General features: G+C 35.3%; 2 protein-coding genes across 3 annotated transcripts; both read right to left on the reverse strand.

Moving 5' to 3' along the window:
* Nucleotides 1–609: 609 nt before the first annotated feature.
* LOC149790340 (uncharacterized) lies at nt 610–3500 on the reverse strand (the record flags this gene model as incomplete). Its single annotated transcript, XM_089973203.1, has 1 exon — nt 610–3500. A coding segment is annotated over one exon (702 nt), but the record flags the coding sequence as incomplete, so codon positions are not given.
* A 5349-nt stretch (nt 3501–8849) lies between these two features.
* LOC149790341 (E3 ubiquitin-protein ligase TRIM45-like) lies at nt 8850–21146 on the reverse strand. Of its 2 annotated transcripts, XM_089972385.1 has the most exons (3): nt 10221–21146; nt 10015–10185; nt 8850–9873 (listed from the first exon to the last, which is right to left on the reverse strand). In XM_089972385.1, exon 1 carries the CDS (start codon nt 19302–19304, stop codon nt 17208–17210), a length of 2097 nt encoding a protein of 698 aa, XP_089828511.1. In that variant the 5' UTR covers nt 19305–21146; the 3' UTR covers nt 8850–9873; nt 10015–10185; nt 10221–17207. The 2 variants fall into 2 exon arrangements, with proteins under 2 accessions (XP_089828511.1, XP_089828510.1); XM_089972384.1 differs by having other exon boundaries at nt 8850–10185.
* Between the last annotated feature and the right edge of the window lie 1349 nt (nt 21147–22495).

Consider the following 22495-nt stretch of genomic DNA (forward strand, 5'->3'; position numbering starts at 1 on the left):
CTTGTTGATAAAATCTGTTAAATACGGTTGCAACTTCAGTAGCTGTTTTAGTTGCTAGCGGCTTTGCTTCTTTGTATCTGCTAGCAATATCAACAACCGTCAACACATATTTGTAAGTTTTACCGTCAACGGTATCATGTGGAAGAAACATAATATCAGCCTGATGAACCTCATTTGGTACGCTAACGTCAAAATGTGCATGCTTAATTCGCTTAGGCGGAGGAAGATAAATTTGCCAAACAGCTTGTTTAGATAACCACGATGCTGCCACGGGAATTTTTACACGAGCAGCTTTTGCATGTTTACTAATTGCTGCTTTACCTCGCCAAAATCCCTATGGAGAATAATAAATTGACTCCATTATCATTAATTACCAGCACCGAACATTAATTTACCTTTCATTGAACCTTTATTTAACCAACTAGCTAATCTTTCTTTGATAGATTTATTAGGAATAGAATTTAGCGCGTGAACTAAATTTACATCCTGCCTTTGTTGTAAATCACCACTCCGATACGCAAGATCGTGAATATAACACGCCTGATCAATAGCATTTACCGGTTCTTCGTTTAATTTTGGTTTATTATCACTATCAACTCTAATATCTAATCTTTTTTTCGACTTTGTATTACCTAATTAATATCCTCAATGTATGTGAACCATTAACAATATCCATAAAGTAAGTATATTAAATTATATTTTATTTCTGTCTAATAAATCGGATTCAGCCGATGATTTATTTTCTGTACTTTCTCAAAATTTGTCGTACACGCCAAACAACTGTTATCTTTATACTGTGACGTATTGACTATATCGATATAATAATAAGAATAATACGGATCTGGTTAAAGATGCCTTCAGTAGATATAAAATTTGTTAATACGTTGTAAAGCTTCCATCCACATATATAATTCGTCTTTATACAGAAGAAAAAAAATCTGCATAAATTATAAGTTTGAGACGTTGCCGATATTAATTATTTATTACCAACTAGTTCTCAGTGACTTGCAGATTAGTTTAACAGTTTGCCTACTGGAGTGAAATCTTGCAAGTTTTTGTGGGATTTATCGTTATTAGAATAATACGAGAATATTACTAGTACTCCTACTAAGACCACGACTAAACGATGTTGATGACGGTGATGATGAAAATGATGATTTTCAAATGATCATTACATGCATGTAAAACATAATGTATCTGACACTTTGTCTCCTTCAATATTTACATTCTGAAAACAATATTAAATGTCGTGAAAGGAATAGTAATTACGGTAAATAATTGAATAATGTATATATCTTTAAGGCCTTTAAATCCTCCTTCAAATAAAATGAACAATGTCAAACACGGCAAAGCAACATTTTATTTTACTGTTTTCGTAATAAGGGTTGTCACAAGGGTCCCGGGATCGTTCAGGTGACCAAGTGGTTAGAGCGTCCGCCTTGGATACCTCGCGGGTTCGAACCCTGGCCAAGTCATATCAAAAACTCAGCATTTAGAGCTTAGTGTTAGGACTGGTCGGCCTGGTGTCAGGATAATGTGACTGGGTGAGACATCATGATATATGTCTGTGGCATGATGCCAGCCCCAGTGCTAGATATCACTATAAACTGCCACACTGCAGCCATCGTAGCGATATGACTGAAAAATTATTAAAGCTACGTTAAAAATCCACATTACACACACACACACACACACACACACACACACAGACACACACACACACGGGTCCGGCTAGGAGTGGATGCAATGTTTATAAAGGAGGACACGGTTTTGAGAATGGTGGCGTTCCGCTTAATCTAAACACTTGGGGCTTAGAATTTTGATGAATGTATGAATGTATAGCTCATGGCCATGAAAAGTAAAACAAAATATATAATTAGTAAACATCAGTAGGTTTACATTGTCATTCCCAGTTCAATTTCATGCATTACTATATTTAACAAATTTCCATCTATTCTCTGAAGAAGAAAAGAAAAATCCCCGAAAAGCCCCCAAACCAAATAAATAAACATATAAAGGCAAAACAAAAATCCCCGAAAAGCCCCAAACCAAACAAAAAAACATATAAAGGCAAAACAAAAAGCCCCGAAAAGCCCCAAACCAAACAAATAAACATATAAAGGCAAAACAAAAAGCCCCGAAAAGCCCCAAACCAAACAAATAAACATACAAAGGCAAAACAAAAATGATTTTTGTGGATTATATTATTGAAAACAGGTTATAATATATGCGAAATTTAGACATAAACATGTTTTCTGTATCTCCTGTGACAAATAAATGAGAGAAAGCTTCCTCACCACATATACAACAAAATTCTGTATCTAACTGAACATTGGCTAATAAGTTCCACTCGAAGTTCTGTCACATTTTCAAAATTAGTATCTGCCTTCAACACATTTTCAGGTTGAGCTGAGCTTAAAACGTGTAGCTATTTTAAATTTTTAATGATTCTTAAATTAGTTCAAAAGGTTTATTCACAATGCATCATTGTCATATATATATATATATATATATATATATATATATATATATATATATATATATAAGACGGTCGACTCTCAGAGTATATGTTTCCAATTTATGAACAACATTGACAGGCTACATATAATTAATACAGTGCAATTTTGTATTTTGAAAACACCGCACACAAATTGTCTGCACATATATATTATAACGTATTTGCTTAAATAATTATGCACATTATGAAACACTAGCACATGCCATTAAAAAAGATGTAATTCTGCATGGTTGCATCACAAGGAAGGTGTCAGTGTTCTGCCATATATATTTCGTTATCGCTATTTCAATTTAAATATATTCACATTTCTTACATTGACGCTTGTAAGGAGAAATTGGTCACCTCTGGACGTGAAGCAGATAGCGCATGGATTTTTCGGAATTTGAGTGAACACTTGTAGAGTAGTCCCGTCTGGAGACACCTGATGGACAGTATGAGAAAACTCACCCACAACATATAGATTGCCCTCCCTGTCCACCGCTAGTCCAGATGCACCGTCCAGTTCCTGGTGCTTATATTTGAATATTAACGTACCGTCTAAGCTGTACGCGTACACCACACTTGGGCTGTAATACGAAACATAAATACATGTCTTTCTGTTACTCACTGCCAAACAAGAATACCATGTTGAAGCACAAACTTTAACAGGGGTTGTCTGGGATCCATCCGTGGATACAATGCACCAATAGACACCATCATTCATAGTTCCACTTACAACCAGTTGATGACTTGAAAGAGCCGCTATTCCATCACATTGTAGACTGGTTTTGATCGTCCCCTTAATTCCACGACGTTGTTGAATCGTTTTAAATCTCATCTCCGGTTGCAGAGAGTTATCCACATTCAGAAGCTGAATCCTTTTCTCCCAAGGAAGTGTCACTGCTACTTGAGATTCCCCCACTACACACACGGCCCTGGGGCTTGAGGTCAGTTTATAGTCTGCAATATGATTATATGAGGAGCTAAACAGTCTACATGTATATTTTCATAATCCACAAGCATGATCCTATCATCTGGCAGACTGGTTATACCGCTGTATCTTGGATTCTTTCCATGAAAATAATCGGCATCAAATTGTGCAATTATTTCCGGTTTACGGTCCTTTAAACTGGGTTTCAATTCATCAATGTAAGTTTTGTCGACAGTAGTGTCAAACTCAAATTCTTTACCAACATGTTCAAAAGAGGTGACACTCACTAACAAACTAGCAACTAGTTCAGTGTCATTGATTAGGTCTTGTATACCTACAACAGCATGGTCTCTCGTTTCATTGTTTTTGCAATGATTCTTCCCACACGTCAGACAAAAGACTTCTTTACATACGGTACAGTAACTTGTAGCTCTAACCAAGGTTCCCTCATACAGACACGAATCACAGCTCTTAGCCACTTCACTTTTCTCCGACGGTAACACGGACAACAACACAATGTTGTATGGATAATGTTCCGCCCACTTATCAACAGGGATATCAGGAAGTGGGGGAAATGTTTCCTTCCGACATACCGGACAATGGAAAGTAGCCTTTTGTTTCCCCTCAGGTACATTCTTCATAATGTGTTTGTGTAGACAAAATGTTGACAGTAAGTATGGCGGCATGGTAAATTCTTTGGTGCCGTATACACATTGAGACATATCGGACAATGGAACCCTTGAGCCTCAGTGAAGGCTTGTTTTACGCAGCTAGCCATAACAGCTGAATGTACAATACTCCTTACTTTGTTGTCTTAGTAAATGCTTACGTAGTCATCCAAATAAATCTTTGTCGAGGCTGTTCACATCCTTTTATTTGACTTCCTGGTTAAGGTCACAGATAACGTTGAAATGTATTGACATTTAACATTGACGTCATCACTGGCATTCAACGAAGTACCTTTGTCTGACTCATTCCAGTAGCTGATTGACTCATGTGTATTTTTTCTTCTTCTTTTTCACCTTTGTCTTTGAGAGCGAAGAAAATCCTTCTAACCTGCTATTTTTGTTTTAAAGCCAAATATTTATAACCTATAACATGTTAAACTGTATTCCCATGATTTTCCATGATTAATTTTGAGAAATTCTATGATGACGAAATTAGACACTTGTATGGCAAATTGTTTTCGGCTACCGGAACCGGACCTCTTGCCCGTACTCTGTATATTTTATTTTATTCAGAACCAAGATATTTGTTTGATTTTTTTCTAATTCTGGCAAAACTGAAAAGAAAAATGTATGACATATTAATAGTTACCATTTTTATATTGTATATGTAAGCATCTGCCCGTATATAGAAATTATCATATTTCTTTTTGTTTTAATATTCGAATATCAAGACAAATATAGAAATAAGTGGTTTGTAACAAAAAGTACCGATATTATTTATCCAAATTTTAACAATTATGAAACAAGACTTCATCCTCTTTTCTAATTTGGACAAACTGTCATAACCTTTTGCTTTACTTATAGGTAAGCAAGTATGTATGTATATGTATTGTAATACATTTGAAGCATGCGTATTTGGTAATAGCGCCCCGTTTTAAGGAATTCTTAGATTTGCTTGATTATTTGTCTGATTATTGGAATTCGGTGCAATTAAAATATTCCTTAGCTCGAAATAATTAGCCAATTACTAGGAGCAAACGTCAGGGAGAGACGTGTTAGTGAGTTTCCATGATGCCATGGTTCACTAGTAGTGAATTTAGGTCAAAATCGAATGAGTGACCTTGGAATACCATAGTCCCTTTTAAGATACAGTGTTGTACATTGGTCGTGTGGCTGCAGTGGCAGTATTTACGGTAGAAAACCGGTAAATTACACAAAGGAATAAATAAGAAGGCACTCGGCAGATACCGTTTTTGTCGCCATGGTGGCAAATGTTTTGCGGTTGTACCGGCGAAATGAGCATGGAAACCATTGATTTACTGGCCTAAGGTAGCGTAGTTAAAATATTTCCCTGAGTTAGGGGATATTTACGGAAACCTAACGAAGAGAAACCATGTAGATGTGCGGTTGATAGATATTTGGCAGGTTGTGAGATCTGTGATCTTGCTTTGATTAGAGTAAAATGTATGAATAGAAAAGACACGTAGGGCTTTCTAATTTACAACTTAAGTTGTATGGAAGTCTGGGGAAATTTGGGGTAAACATATGACTTCTAGCAGGAATCGCGCCAGGGTTTCACACCACTCGGTCAAGTAAGGACCCATAGCTTGTAACAGTATTTATGATAGATAAGTAGAAGACACACACACAGATTAGATAGATAGATAGATAGATAGATGGATGGACAGACAGACAGACAGACATACAGACAGATAGACAGATAGATACATGGATGGATGGATGGACGGACGGACGGACGGATAGATAGATAGGTCTCCCTCTCTGTCTCGATGTATACATGTATAATCAAAAGACGAATTATAGGTAGGAAGGTAGGTAGAGTACTTAATGTAGGTCGGTAAATAGTTATATGATATATACCAGATAATAAAGAAAAAGAAATATGACTCTGGCTTTGTGGATATATCGGAATTTTTCAGCACATGATAGTAACGTTACGACTATTATGTTTGGTGGAGGATGAACCCGAAAAAAAATCCGAGGAGAACCACCGACCCACGGGAGCCACTTGTAAGTTTTCAAGCATACGCATTTTGGCCGAGCAGAGACTCGATCCAACGCCAGCAGATTTGAAAGGTCAGTCATCTGGAAAATGGAGCGCCTTAGACAACTCGGCCACCCTGGGTCCAAAACAACTAGTTCTCTATGTTTATTTTTAATAGATAAATAGAACATGTACGTATGTCTGCATGCATAAATCCAAGATGAATTATTGGTAGAGAGGTGGATAAAAAGAAGTACAACGGCAACAATAGCAACTACTACAACTTCTGCTGCTACTACAACTACTACTGCAACTACTACTTCTACTAATACTACTACTGCTGCTACTACTACTGCTCCTACTACTACTACTGCTACTACTACTAGTTATCATTATTATTATTATTATTATTATTATTGTTATTATTATTATTATTATTATGTACTCAATTTGCAAGGAATGATATAGTACATTAATTATTCAGAAGAAGAAAAAAAATCCTTTAGAGCCCCTGTCTGATATCTAAAATTGTTATTGACTTTTAAAAGTACAGCATCAAGATTCCCCAGAGGCAGGGCTGTTTGTTGTCAAAATCAGAAATGGTGATGAATTGTGTATGAACTAATATATTCGAAGGGACCAACTGTGCAACTGTGCCAGGGCAAAAATTGTTCGTGGGCGAATTGTCAAGAATCGTTCAAGAACAAATTCCACGCCAAGAACGTTTTTTGACAGGGGTGGGAGTGTGTGCTGCAATTCGGTGTTGTGCTATTTGAAATAACGCTGGTACACTTGGCCGGAGACCTGTTAATATAACTGCAGACGTAACAAAAAAAAAGTGTCGTAATAAATGGTTTACTTCCGCATTTCAATTTTGCGAATGTCACCAAATAAATGAAGTGAAAACGTTATCACCAAATGTCGTTATCATATAGTTCAAGTGTAGTTATCACACATCATTACTCAAGAAACGTCAGTGTTATAAATGCATCGTATGGGGATATAATGTTATGGTTATTATAAAACTAGGGTTAATACGCCCCGTATTTTGGTCATATGACGTAAAACTAATGCAGCAGAAACTGTATATTGCAACGAATTCTAACTTCTGGTTGTACCCATATTTCATTATTGTATTGTCCTAATAGTTTTAATTATGTCATGAGCAACCATTACAGATTCGGCTTATGTGGGTATGTGAGAAAGCTTGCCAGTAGCTTCTCGTGGGTCGGTGGTTCTTTCAGGGATTTTCGCGGGTTCTTCCTCCACCATTAATACTGTCCACCATGTATAGCCTATCGTGTGGTGAAAAATGGCGTTAAACCCTACAACAACAACAAAAACAACCATTACAACAAGCAACCTTTTTTTCTTTTTTTCCTTAGCTAAGACATCCTCTCTTGTTCAATTATCGAGGATGTTTGAAATTTTATTAAAATTTTTTTTTTCGATTTTTGGGGGAATTTTTGTTTTTTGACGTTTGAGGCAAACAAAATTGGCCCCTATTTATTTCGCTACCCCCTGGAGATTGGAATCTGGGTCCTAACTTAGAAATCTTTCGTCCTCTAACCATTAAAGTATATGCACAAAATATTTATAATAAAAAAATCGCTTTAAAATCAGCAAGTGAAAGACGGTAGGCTGAGGCCGCGAAAGGCGAGATAGTCTGTTCGTCAAAAGTATTGTAGTTACATATAGATCAGCTGTTTTTCATTGTATATCGTCCTGCTACACATCCGATCGGATGAGTGGTCAGCTGTAACAGTGACGTGCTCTAAGCGGTATGAACGCCACATTATCTTGTTGATAACTTTTTACTTGCATCTAACCTCTGAGCAATATAACTTTAAAATTGTAAAATTATTATGTGTCGAAACACAAAGAAACAAATATACATAATAGATAGAAAATGTGTTCGTTTATTTTATATGTGTGCTTCGTGGTACATAAACACATGACAGGTTATATCGAATCGAGTCAACTGTAGTAAGGTTGTTGTTGTTGTTCTAGGGTTTAACGCCATTTTTCAGCACAAGATAGGCTATACATGGCGGCCAGTATAACTGGTGGAGGAAGAACCCTGGAAAACCCAGGGAAGAACCACCGACCCACGAGAAGCTACTGGCAGGCTTTCCCCAAGTACCCACGCTAGCCGAGCCTTGGACTCGAACCCACGCAGACAGAGGTGAGATGGCAGTGATCCGTAACGGTGAGCGCTTTAGACAACTCGGCCACTCGTGGCCCCAACTGTAGTAAGGTGTCACTTTCCTTACGTGTCCAGGGCACTAATTTCAGTCAGACATATAGATGCGTGGATCGTTAGACATAAAACAAATAAATTAAAAAAATAAAAATACTACAAAACAAATGTTATTAATTAACTTCCTCAATGTATATGTATCATAAACAATATTCATAAAATAATTATAGTTTATTGTCAGTAAAACAAAGCTTGCTATGCAGGTAATTAATACGTTTCTGTGCCTTTTCTCCACCTCCTTAACATTTGTCTTTCATACAAAACATCTTTATTTTTAGGCTCTGACATACTAACGATACTCATTAAACACTACTACTACTATTTTTACTACTACTACTACTAATAATAATAATAATAATAATCTTATTAAGGCAAAATGTCGTAATCACTATTGTATCAAAGTTCAGCTTAACAGGAAAAAGGAGGACGACAAAAATCAAAATGAAATATGTAGAACAATAACTGCAACATATAAATGAAAAACCAAGTAATCAAACGAATAATTTAATGACATGAAGAAAAAAAAACGAAGTACAAAATATATTAATATACAAACAATGAGAATAAACAAGAATATTTGTAACGATCACTAAAAGAGCGTAAGATTATAAGGTGACAAATCTCAGATGGTACAATAATACAGACCTCAGATAACTCCCTGATGGTATAATAATACAGACCTCAGATAACTCCCTGATGGTATAATAATACAGACCTCAGACAACTCTCAGATGGTATAATACAGAACTCAGACAACTCTCAGATGGTATAATACAGAACTCAGACAACTCTCAAATGGTATAATAATACAGATCTCAGATAACTCCCTGATGGTATAATAATACAGACCTCAGATAACTCCCTGATGGTATAATAATACAGACCTCAGACAACTCTCAGATGATATAATAATGCAGACCTCAGATAACTCTCAGATGGTATAATAATACAGACCTCAGATAACTCTCAGATGGTATAATAATACAGACCTCAGACAACTCTCAGATGGTGTAATACAGAACTCAGACAACTCTCAGATGGTATAATACAGAACTCAGACAACTCTCAAATGGTATAATAATACAGATCTCAGATAACTCCCTGATGGTATAATAATACAGAACTCAGACAACTCTCAGATGGTATAAAACAGGCATACCTCAGACAACTCTCAGATGGTATAAAACAGGCATACCTCAGACAACTCTCAGATGATATAATAATACAGACCTCAGACAACTCTCAGATGATATAATAATGCAGACCTCAGATAACTCTCAGATGGTATAATAATACAGAACTCAGACAACTCTCAGATGGTATAAAACAGGCATACCTCAGACAACTCTCAGATGGTATAAAACAGGCATACCTCAGACAACTCTCAGATGATATAATAATACAGACCTCAGACAACTCTCAGATGATATAATAATGCAGACCTCAGACAACTCTCAGATGGTATAATAATACAGATCTCAGATAACTCCCTGATGGTATAATAATACAGACCTCAGACAACTCTCAATGGTATAATAATGCAGACCTCAGATAACTCTCAGATGGTATAATAATACAGAACTCAGACAACTCTCAGATGATATAAAACAGGCATACCTCAGACAACTCTCAGATGGTATAAACATGTCATACCTCAGACAACTCTCAGATGGTATAATACAGAATTCAGACAACTCTCAAATGGTATAATAATACAGATCTCAGATAACTCCCTGATGGTATAATAATACAGATCTCAGATAACTCCCTGATGGTATAATAATACAGACCTCAGACAACTCTCAATGGTATAATAATGCAGACCTCAGATAACTCTCAGATGGTATAATAATACAGACCTCAGATAACTCTCAGATGGTATAATAATACAGAACTCAGACAACTCTCAGATGATATAAAACAGGCATACCTCAGACAACTCTCAGATGGTATAAACATGTCATACCTCAGACAACTCTCAGATGGTATAATACAGAACTCAGACAACTCTCAGATGGTATAATACAGAACTCAGACAACTCTCAGATGGTATAATAATACAGACCTCAGACAACTCTCAGATGATATAATAATGCAGACCTCAGATAACTCTCAGATGGTATAATAATACAGAACTCAGACAACTCTCAGATGATATAAAACAGGCATACCTCAGACAACTCTCAGATGGTATAAACATGTCATACCTCAGACAACTCTCAGATGGTATAATACAGAACTCAGACAACTCTCAGATGGTATAATACAGAACTCAGACAACTCTCAGATGGTATAATAATACAGACCTCAGACAACTCTCAATGGTATAATAATGCAGACTTCAGATAACTCTCAGATGGTATAAAACAGGCATACCTCAGACAACTCTCAGATGGTATAATACAGAACTCAGACAACTCTCAGATGGTATAATAATGCAGACTTCAGATAGCTCTCAGATGGTATAATAATGCAAACCAAGTAATCAAACGAATTTAATGACATGAAGAAAAAAAAAACGAAGTACAAAATATATTAATATACAAACAATGAGAATAAACAAGAATATTTGTAACGATCACTAAAAGAGCGTAAGATTATAAGGTGACAAATCTCAGATGGTACAATAATACAGACCTCAGATAACTCTCAGATGATATAATAATACAGAACTCAGACAACTCTCAGATGGTATAATAATGCAGACCTCAGATAACTCTCAGATGGTATAATAATGCAGACTTCAGATAGCTCTCAGATGGTATAATAATGCAGACCTCAGATAACTCTCAGATGGTATAATAATACAGAACTCAGACAACTCTCAGATGGTATAATACAGAACTCAGACAACTCTCAGATGGTATAATACAGAACTCAGACAACTCTCAGATGGTATAATACAGAACTCAGACAACTCTCAGATGGTATAATAATGCAGACTTCAGATAGCTCTCAGATGGTATAATAATGCAGACCTCAGATAACTCTCAGATGGTATAATAATACAGAACTCAGACAACTCTCAGATGGTATAATACAGAACTCAGACAACTCTCAGATGGTATAGTACAGAACTCAGACAACTCTCAGATGGTATAATAATACAGATCTCAGATAACTCTCAGATGGTATAATAATACAGACCTCAGACAACTCTCAATGGTATAATAATGCAGACCTCAGATAACTCTCAGATGGTATAATAATACAGAACTCAGACAACTCAGATGGTATAAAAAAGGCATACTTCAGACAACTCTCAGATGGTATAAACATGTCATACCTCAGACAACTCTCAGATGGTATAATACAGAACTCAGACAACTCTCAGATGGTATAATACAGAACTCAGACAACTCTCAGATGGTATAATAATACAGACCTCAGACAACTCTCAGACGGTATAATAAATAAGATCTTAGACAATTCTCAGACGACATAATAAAGAAGACATTAGACAACTCTTAAGATGACATAATAAATAAAATCTTCGAGAATTTTCAGACGACATAATGAAGATATTATACAACTCACAGACGATATAATAAATAAGACCTTAGACAACTCTCAGTTGACATAAAATAAGAGTTTAAACAACCATCGGATTATATAATAAATAAGATATTATACGAATCTCATACGTTATAATAAATAAAACCGTAGACAAAACTCATAATAATACATATGACCCTGGAGAAACTCTTAAATGCTATAACAAATAAGACATCAGACAACTCTCAGATAACATAATTATAACTATCTTAAACAACTCTCAGATGATATGATAATATCTTAGACAATTCTCACATGATATAAGGTTTCAGACAACTCACAATGATATAAGAGTTAGATACGTCGTACATATTACACAACCCTCAGATAAACACAACACATATGACCCGAGACAGCGTTCAGCTGACAAAATAAATATGACCCGAGACATCTTTCAGCTGACATAATCAATAAGAACTTAAAGAACTCAAAAAAATACTTAATAAATAAGACCTTAGACAAATCTCACGGGACAATATCGTTGTTGCTGTTGTAGGGTTTAACGTCATTTTTCAGCACAAGCTAGGCTATACATGGCGGCCAGTATAACTGGTGGAGGAAGATTCCTGGAAATCCCCTGGAAGAACCACCGACCCGCGAGAAGCTACTCGCAAGCTTTCTCATTTATCCACGTTAGCAGAGCCTGAGACTCGAACAGAGGTGAAATGGCAGTAATCCGGAACGGCGAGCGCTTTAGACCACTCGGCCACTCCCGGCCTCTACGGGATAATGTAAATAATATCTTTGAAAACTCTCAAACGACGTAAGAAAAAAAGATCTTAGTCAATTCTCAAATGATAAAATAAATATGATCCCAGACAACTCTCACAAAACATAATAATTAATATGTTGGGCATCTCTTACATGACACAATAAATCCGACATTAGACAACTCTCCGATGACATACTAAATCCAACATTAGACAACTCTCTGATGACATACTAAATCCAACATTAGACAATTCTATGACATAATAAATCCGACATCAGACAAATCGCTGATGCGATACTAAATACTACCGTAGACAAGACTCAGATTGTATAATAAAAAGACCCTAGACAACTCGCACATAATATAAAAATTTAGACACCTTGCAAATGACGTAATTAATAAGATCTTAGGCAACTCCCAGATGACTCCATAAGATATTAGACAACTCTCACATGAAGTGATAACAAAACCTGAGATCACTCTCACATGATACAAGATTTAGACGCCCCAAACATGACATAATAAACACAATCTCAGACAAATCTCTGATGACATAATAAATAGGATATTACACATCTATCCAATATACATAAGACATAAGACCTTACGCATCTCTAGGGTGATGTAATAAATATAATCTTGTACATCTTTCAGGTGGCATAATAAAAAAGATATGAAACATCGCCCACAGTGACAAAATAAATAAGGCCTTAGACAATCTCAGATGACATAATAAATACAATCTTAGACAACTCTCCAAAAAAGTAATAAACAATATCTTAGACAACTCTCAAAAGAAATAAAAAATAAAGAAAAGAGACAACTCGCAGATGACGAAAAAGGTCTTAAACTGCCACCCGATGACGTAATACATCGTTGACATCTCACAGATGATATAATAAATAACATTTTAAACAAGTCACTAATTATAAAATAAATAGGATCTTAGACAATCAACAGACAAAGTAATAAATAAGAGTTTAGACAACTCTCAAAGGACATAATAAATATGATGATCGACAATTCTCATATTACATAATATATATGATCTTAATCTTATTCCACTGTCAGATGACATAACAAGGAAGATCTTAAACAACTCTAAGATGGCATAACACATAACATCTTAATGAACTCAAAGATGACATAACAAATAAGTACTTTAACAACTCTAAGATGGCATAACACATAAGATCTTAATGAACTCAAAGATGACATAACAAATAAGTCCTTTAACAACTCTAAGATGGCATAACACATAAGATCTTAATGAACTCAAAGATGACATAACAAGGAAGATCTTAAACAACTCTAAGATGGCATAACACATAAGATCTTAATGAACTCAAAGATGACATAACAAATAAGTCCTTTAACAACTATAAGATGATTTAGCAAATAAGATCTTAATTATAAGGTGATATAACAAATAAGATCTTAAAGAGCTCAAAGATGACATAACAAATAAGTCCTTTAACAACTCTAAGATGACATAACAAATAAGTCCTTTAACAACTCTAAGATGGCATAACACATAAGATCTTAATGAACTCAAAGATGACATAACAAGGAAGATCTTAAACAACTCTAAGATGGCATAACACATAAGATCTTAATGAACTCAAAGATGACATAACAAATAAGTCCTTTAACAATTCTAAGATGATCTAGCAAATAAGATCTTAAACAATTGTAAAATGACATAACAAATAAGATATTAAAGAACTCAATGATGATTTAGCAATAAAGATCTTAAAAAATTCTAAGGTGACATAACAAATAAGATCTTAAAGAACTCAAAGATGACATAACAAATAAATCCTTTAACAACTCTGAGAACATTTAACATATTAGATTTTAAACAAGTATAAGGTGACAACAAATAAGATCTTAAAGAGCTCAAATATGACATAACAAATAAGTCCTTTAACAATTCTAAGATGAAATAACAAATAAGATCTTAAACAATTCTAAGGTGACATAAGACATAAGATCTTAAAGAACTCAAAGATGACATAACAAATAAGTCCTTTAACATCTCTAAGATAACATAACATACAAGACCTTTAACAACTCTAAGATGATTTAGCAAATAAGATCTTAAACAATTCTAAGGTGACATAACAAATAAGATCTTAAAGAACTCAAAGGTGACATAACAAGTAAGATGGCACTAATAAGATCTTAAACAACTCTAAGTTGATCTAACAAATAAGATCTTAAAAAGTTCAAAGATGACAAAACAAATAAGTCCTTTAACAACTCGAAGATGACATAACAAATAAGTCCTTTAACAACTCTAAGATGACATAACAAACAAGACCTTTAACAACTCTAAGATGACCTAGCAAATAAGATTGAAACAATTATAAGGTGACATAACACAAAAGAGCTTAAAGAACTCAAAGATGACATAACAAATAAGATTTTAAAGAACTCAATGATGATTTATCAAAAAAGATCTTAAACAAATCTAAGGTGACATAACAAATAAGATCTTAAAGAACTAAAAGGTGACATAACAAGTAAGATGGCATATTAAATAAGATTTTGAATAACTCTGATTACATAACAAACAAGGTCTTAGACAACTCTCAGATGACATAACAAATAGCATCTTAGATAAAGTCTCAATTGACATAACTAACTTCACAGACATATATGTTCTATACATCTATGAATCTGTTTGTCTACTCCCAAATTATTTATTTTAATGGTGTCTGCACACAAATCATACAATAGGAACTGGTTTGCCTTTCAAATTCAACTTGTCCCAACTTGTATACTATGCCAATCCAATATTCCCAATCGCGAATAATCTGTATCATTTCCATAACATGCACCGTTTAATTTAGTTCACTATACAGCATTTATTAAGTAGTGAGTGTGTGTGTGATCTGGATTTTTAACGTAGCTTTAAAAACAGTTCAGTCACATCGCTACGATGTCTGAAGGGTGGTAGTTTATAACAGTGTTTAGCACTGGGGCACCAAGCTGCAGACATGTAGCATCGTGTCCCACCCATTCACATTATCCTGACACCATGTTGACCAGTCCTAACACTAACGTCTCAATGCTGAGCGCCTAGCGAGAAAGCTGTTGGTACCATTTATAAGTCCTTGGTATGACTAGGCCAGTGTTCCAGCCCGCAACCTCCTGCATCCGAGGTAGAGGCTCTAGGCCACCGGAGCGGTATATTAAGTAGTGAAATTGACAAGGTAGCCAGGTTTCGAGTAGAGGCATTCAAGGTGATTCAGGAATAGATGAAATACAACCATATATCCGGGTAAAGATAGCTTCGTTAAATTTAAAACTTAAATAGACGATCCATATTTGTTAACTAACCCTTAAACAGGAAATAAAATCGTTAAATTATAACACATTGTCGATTTTAAGTATTCCTTATTAAAGAATTCCCAGTGGCCGGCTTATTAGTTGATATAGTCTGTCCTCTAAAATGAAACCTCACAAGTTCTCGTGGGATTTATTGATCTTTGAAGGCTTTTTCCAGGTGTACATACATCGTGAATAAGGTCTATTACAACCACTGCATGAAAAACTAAAAAGACGACACTAAAATATCCTGCTGGACATGGTGGTGGTTGTATGACGACGATGATTCTAATAATCGTGAATTATTTTGTTCTAACCATTGGTTTAGTCGTTGTAAAGCGATCAAATTTATTTTGATGATGATGGTGGTGATGATGATGATGATGATGATGGTGATGATGATTTCAAAAATATAAACATGGCAGTAAGATAAATGGTACCAGAAACTTACAAATACGTGTTTAGAATTTACATCCTGAAATCTCAATTATATTTTGAAGAAAAAAATAATATCAATAGTAAATATTTCAGGTTTGTAGTAAACTTTGAATACCCCGCCCCCCCCCCCAAAAAAAAATGCCAAAAGTGTTAACATGGTTTCATTGTGTTAAAACTTAAAGTGGGATTTTTTAGTTTACTTCATTCTGAATAATTGTTGTCATAAAGACTTGGCTATGTGTTTTCCCGACTTCTTTTATCAACGATGACACGATCTTGAGTAGTGTTTCTTTTTTCTTCTAAAATTAAGAATATCTTCTTTTCACACTGGCAAATCAATTAACTAAAACCTGGAGATATAGGATATTGATGACTGGAATTCTCATTATCTGAGAAAAATATTTACTAAAAGACATAAATGTTCTGCACAGTAATTCCAGCTAAATTTCATTTCATCTTTAACCAAAGTTTCTTCTGTAAACAGAAATGATCCTTTCAGATATTCCCAGTAAAACAGGCTGTAAGATATGCCAAAGTTAGCAGAAAACATGTTCCGTTAACTACCCAATTAGCGAACTAATTCTTGACGTCCAGGTATGGGTAATTTAGGTATAATATTGACAAGATGCATAAAATTAAGAAAATACAATTGTTTTTTAAAAATTCAACTGAGCACACGTTTGTATCCATGCAGCTTGTACTATATTTGATATACAAAAGGAAATACTAACAAACGACATTAAAATATCTATACATCTGAATGGTTCCATTTAAGGGTACGGCATGATGCGGTATGTAATTGTGGTCACTATTTCAATCTAAATTTATATGTTAGTTTTCCATCGCTTTCTTCTGTTAGAAGAAACTCGTCTCCACTGGAAAAAAAGCAGATAGCTGCGGGATGTTTTGGAATTTCTATTGAGAAAACCTGTAAAGGAGTCCCATCTGGAGACACCTGATGAATGTTGTTAGACATCTGACCCACAATATACAGATTGTCCTCCCTGTCCACCCCTACTCCACATGCACCATCCAGGGTCTTGTGCTTATATTTGAATATACGTGTACCGTTTAAGTTGTACGCGTACATTGCACCTGGATTGTAATACGAGACATAAATGTGTGTTCTTCTATTATTCAATGACAAGTGGGAACGCCATGATGAAGGACAAACCTCAACACAGAATTTCTCCAATCCATCCGTAGATACAATACACCAATACAGACTATCGTTCCGAATGCAACTTACGACCAGCTCATCTCTTGAAAGGGCAGCAATTCCATCACAACCTTGACTTGTGTTGATTACTCTCCCCGGATGTATAGAGCTATCTACAGTCAGAAACTGGATCATCTTCTGATGAGGAAGTGTCACAGCTACTTGAGTTCCCTCGACTACACACAAGCCGAAGGGACATGAAGTCATTTTATAGTCAGCAAGGTGATGAAACGAGGAGTCATACAGTCTACATGTAGAAATATTGCAATCCACAAGCATGACTTTATCATCTGGCAGACGGGTTATACCAGAATACCTCGGGTACTTGCCATCAAGATACTCAGCACTGAACTGTGCAATTATTTCCGGTTTGCAGTCCTTCAGCGGTTTAAAATGTAACAATTTTTCTGATGGATTACTCCCTTCTATGGTTTTCATCTTAGAATCACACTCATCGTGTTTTATTGTGGTTGTGTTTACTGTTTTCACTATAGTGGGAGGTAAAATAGAAGATGCAAGACCATGTTTCTTTTCAACCATGTCAATTTTAGCGATAGTGACGTCATTACTTTTGACCAAGGAGAGGAGACAATCATCCAGACAAAGCTTGGCGTCAATGTGTCTAACTTCACAATATTTCTCCTTCACAACTGACTCATAGTGGACAAGATGTTCCTCAATTTTATGCAGAGTGGTCAAGAAATGACGAGGACTGCCATGTGCCAGAACTGTTTCCAAAAGATGCAAGGAGTTTGTAATCGCAGTACTGGTGGATTCACACTGTTGATTTTCTTCATGTCGAACTACTGACTCTTCTTTCAAGAAGGCATTTTTTTCCATCACAATTTTCGATTTAACATTGTCGAGTAAAGTGTTAATCTTCTTCCTCACCACTTCAATTTCATCAGGAATAGTATTTACTTCAGCTTCAATCCTGCTAAATGTTCCATGATTTTCATTCCTAAATTGATCCAAGTGGGACGCAAGTTGTTTCAATCGGTCCATAACTGCAATTGCTTCTTCTTTCTTCAGTACTTTAGAAGAAGTGTCCTTTATTTCAAGAACCTCCCTGCAACCCCTGTGGCTCTTGTTGAAACATTCTGAGCAACACATACTACTGTGGGATTTGCAGTAAAATTCAAATTCTTTACCAGCATGTTCGGAACAGGTGACACTCACTGACAGGCTGACAGCTAGTTCGGGATCTTTGATTAGGTCTTGTATATTTACGACTGCATGGTCCCTCGTTGCTTTAGTTTTTCTATGTACCTTCTCACAAGTCAGACAAAGGGCTTCTTTACATACCGTACAGTAACTTGAAGCTGTAACAGAGCTATCCTCATACAGGCATGAATCACAGTTCTTATCTACTTTCCTTTTCTCTGGTGGTAACACAGACAACAACACAGCGTTGTATGGATAATGTTCCGCCCATTCATTCACAGGAATATCAGGAAGTGGAGGAAATGTTTCCTTTCGGCACTCTGGGCAACTGAAGGTATCAGCTGTCTTCCCCTTAGTTACATTCTTCACAATGTATTTGTGTAGACAATGTTGGCAGTAGGTGTGAAGGCATGGTAAATTCCTTGGTGCTGTATATACATCGAGACAAATCGGACAACGTAACCCTTGAGACGCTGAAAAAACGGACCTTACATTACTAGCCATGATAGTAGAATGTATCATACAGGCCTTTACTTACGCTATCGTCTATGTAAATGCTTTCGTAGTCGCTCAGGTATATATTTGTCCCGGTTGTTGACAATATTAGGTGTAACGGTCAAGGTCAAGTAGAACAGTTACGCATTGTTAATTTTTTTAAAAAATTTTCTTTAATTTTTGACTATCAATAAAAAAAAATACAGGTATAAATAGTGTATAAAATTTCTTAGCGAGTACCGGTGTATGTTATTCAACTTCTAGCAAAAATATGAAAGAATGCGTCATATGGACGGTGATTGTGTAGAAAGCCCTTTGCCTAAATAGTATCCGCTATGCTGTTAAACGTATTGGAATCAATACAATTCTACCCAGGTCAATTCGTTCCGAGGATAAAATCGACAAACTTGTATAACTTTCATACTTCACCTGTATGTCAGTAAGTAAGATTGTACAAGCACGTTTGATAGATAGGACATGTATATATGTCTCTCCCCAATTATGACCTAAAGATGAATTACTGGAAGGTGAGGTGGGTAAATTACTTAATGTAGGTGGGAAAATTACTTACGTAGGAATGTAAGCAGGTAAATGAAATATGAAAATTAAAATAATTCACTTCCGAAAGAGACTAATGTATTCGGTTTTCTTTGCATTATTATTATTATTATTATTAATATTATTATTAGCTAAATTTGTTAGGAATTACATATAACATTAATTATTCAGAAAAGAATTTCCGCTTTCTATTTATTGAATTGCTTCTCTTTATTTCAAAATTCCAACAAAAAAAAAAACAAAACAATCAAACCAAAAATCTCCACAGACCGTGCTGCAAGTTGTCAAAATCAGAAATAGTGATGAATTTTGTATAAAAAAAAATTATATTGGTAGGGACAGACTGTTCAAGGTTACAAATTATTATGGGACGAATTGCCTGGAATGAATTGAGCAAGACAAAGTCTCCTCCAAGAAACTGCTTTTTTTTAAAAATGTTCACACGGGTAGATGGGAGTTAGCCGCGACCCGCAGTTTGGATATTGCAAAGGATTTCGCTATATGAAAAATGTTGCGACTATCGGCTGAAGATCTGTCTACTCATGCAACTGCAGACGGAACAAAATGTGTCGTAATAATACACCATGTAGTTCGGTCACATGACATAAAATAAGCACATCAAAATATATAGATTACAATGAATTCTAACGCTAGTAGCATCCAGGTTACATCATTGTAATTATTCATAAATTGCGACTACTCTTTTCCCTCTTTTTTTCTAAACGAAAATACTGATACATATGGTCTGTTGTAAATTTATTGGTCTTGATTCAGTTTTTAAAAACAAAAAAACGTTTCGGCCTGGTATGATATTTATAAACAAAAATTAAATAGCTTGTTCTTTTACGAATTTATTAAATATTTTTACGTGTTTGCAATGGCCATAATGGAATCTAGTAATGCCTGCAGTTAGAATTCAATAAAGATACATCGAAGGTTTGAATTAAGGGTTATTGTTAATGATTGTTTTGGTAGGCGAGGAAGAGAAGAAAAACTTTGAAATTACAAATATTGTCTCCACACCATTATTGCTGCTTTGCTGTCAGTACCTTCATTCGTCCGTTTGTCCATCAATTTGTAAAATTTGTTTTAAGCAATATAACTTATTCATTATTGCGACAACAGTGGAAACCAATTTTGACGCCTAAATACTTTGGGTGGATCCGAAAGACCTGATTAAGTTATGGTACATTTGACTTTATTTGTCAATTCTCTGTACATTTTTAACTTGCCCGAGTTATTTGTTTATTTTTATTTAGCATTTTTACATAAATGTAAAAGCTGTTTAGTAGGTCATATTAATAATTTATTTTAAACACATAAATCTGACACGACCAATAATTATAAAATAGTTCTGAACATATAGCCATAAAATGTTCAAAAATAAAATTATCGCACTATTATAATTTTCACTTGTCTGTATGTTCCATACTTACAGCTTATGCTACCTGCTGACCTGTGTTAGCGACTAATCAGTTTAAATTTCCGCCTTGAACAAGTGATCTACTGCCGTCAACGATGATCAGATTATTTAGTTGTCATTGCACTGTAAAATAGCCTTGACAATACAAACGCAAATGATTACTTAGTTGGTCTATCTTTTAAATAAGTCAACTTATTCAGTTCAGCTTTGATTTTCTATCTGATTCAGTCGCCTCCTCTGCCCGAAGTTTATCATCAGACAAGAGTTAAACGGATGGACAAAAAGAATGTGTTTCACCTGCTCAGGCAGATATCAATACGTTTGTTTCACTTTCCTCAAGTGGTTGCGATAGGTGGTGTTGTCGACAGAATTCTCAAGAGTTTTGATAAGTTTTGCTTTGTTTGGAAAGTCAAGATATAATATAGATGTTTGAAATGGGACATTTTTTTACGGAATCATTTTCTTCAGTACAATGCATTTATCTATGTTCTTTGATCTCGTGCTTGTTACCCGTTAATTGGTCCGTATGTACTAAATCTGCGCATTCTGATTTCACCAACATAAGTTATAAGTTGAGTCTAGAATTAAGAGTTTTGATTAGTCGTTTTTAAGTCAGACTACATTACAAGTAATTATGACCTGAAATGTTTTGCTAATAAGATTGCAGGAGTCTAACTTTTATTCAAATTTTGTCTCAGTCTCTGTAAATGTCAAGCCTGTTCGTTTCATAAATATTGTTAGAAGTAGTTCTTCAGACGGGGTAAAAACATATTTGGCATTATCTATGTAAGATAACAATTTATCTATACAATGTTCTTAAAACACGTTTGGTGAAGAATTTGACAAAATGGTGCAAGGAATAATTTGACTGGTTATAGATTTGTAGAGCCATGTTGAATTGGAATGGTAAGTGAACAAAAGAATAATCTGCAATAATGAGGTGTGTGTGTGTGTGTGTGTGTGTGTGTGTGTGTGTGTGTCCGCGTGTGTGTGATTTGGATTGTTAACGTAGCTTTACCAATTTTTCAGTCATATCGCTACGAGTGGCGGAGTGGCAAATTATGGTGATGTATCTAGCACTGGGGCATCATGCCGCAGACATTTAGCATCATGTCCAGCACAGCTACTTTATCCTGACACGAAGCCGACCAGTCCTAACACTAAACTCTTAATGCTGAGCGCCTAGCGAGGTAGATGTTAGTACTATGTTTAGAAATCTTTTGTATAACTCGGCCGG

This window comes from Sinohyriopsis cumingii, chromosome 10, assembly GCF_028554795.1.
Source record: "Sinohyriopsis cumingii isolate HCF-2022 chromosome 10, ASM2855479v2, whole genome shotgun sequence".
NCBI lineage: Eukaryota > Metazoa > Mollusca > Bivalvia > Unionida > Unionidae > Sinohyriopsis > Sinohyriopsis cumingii.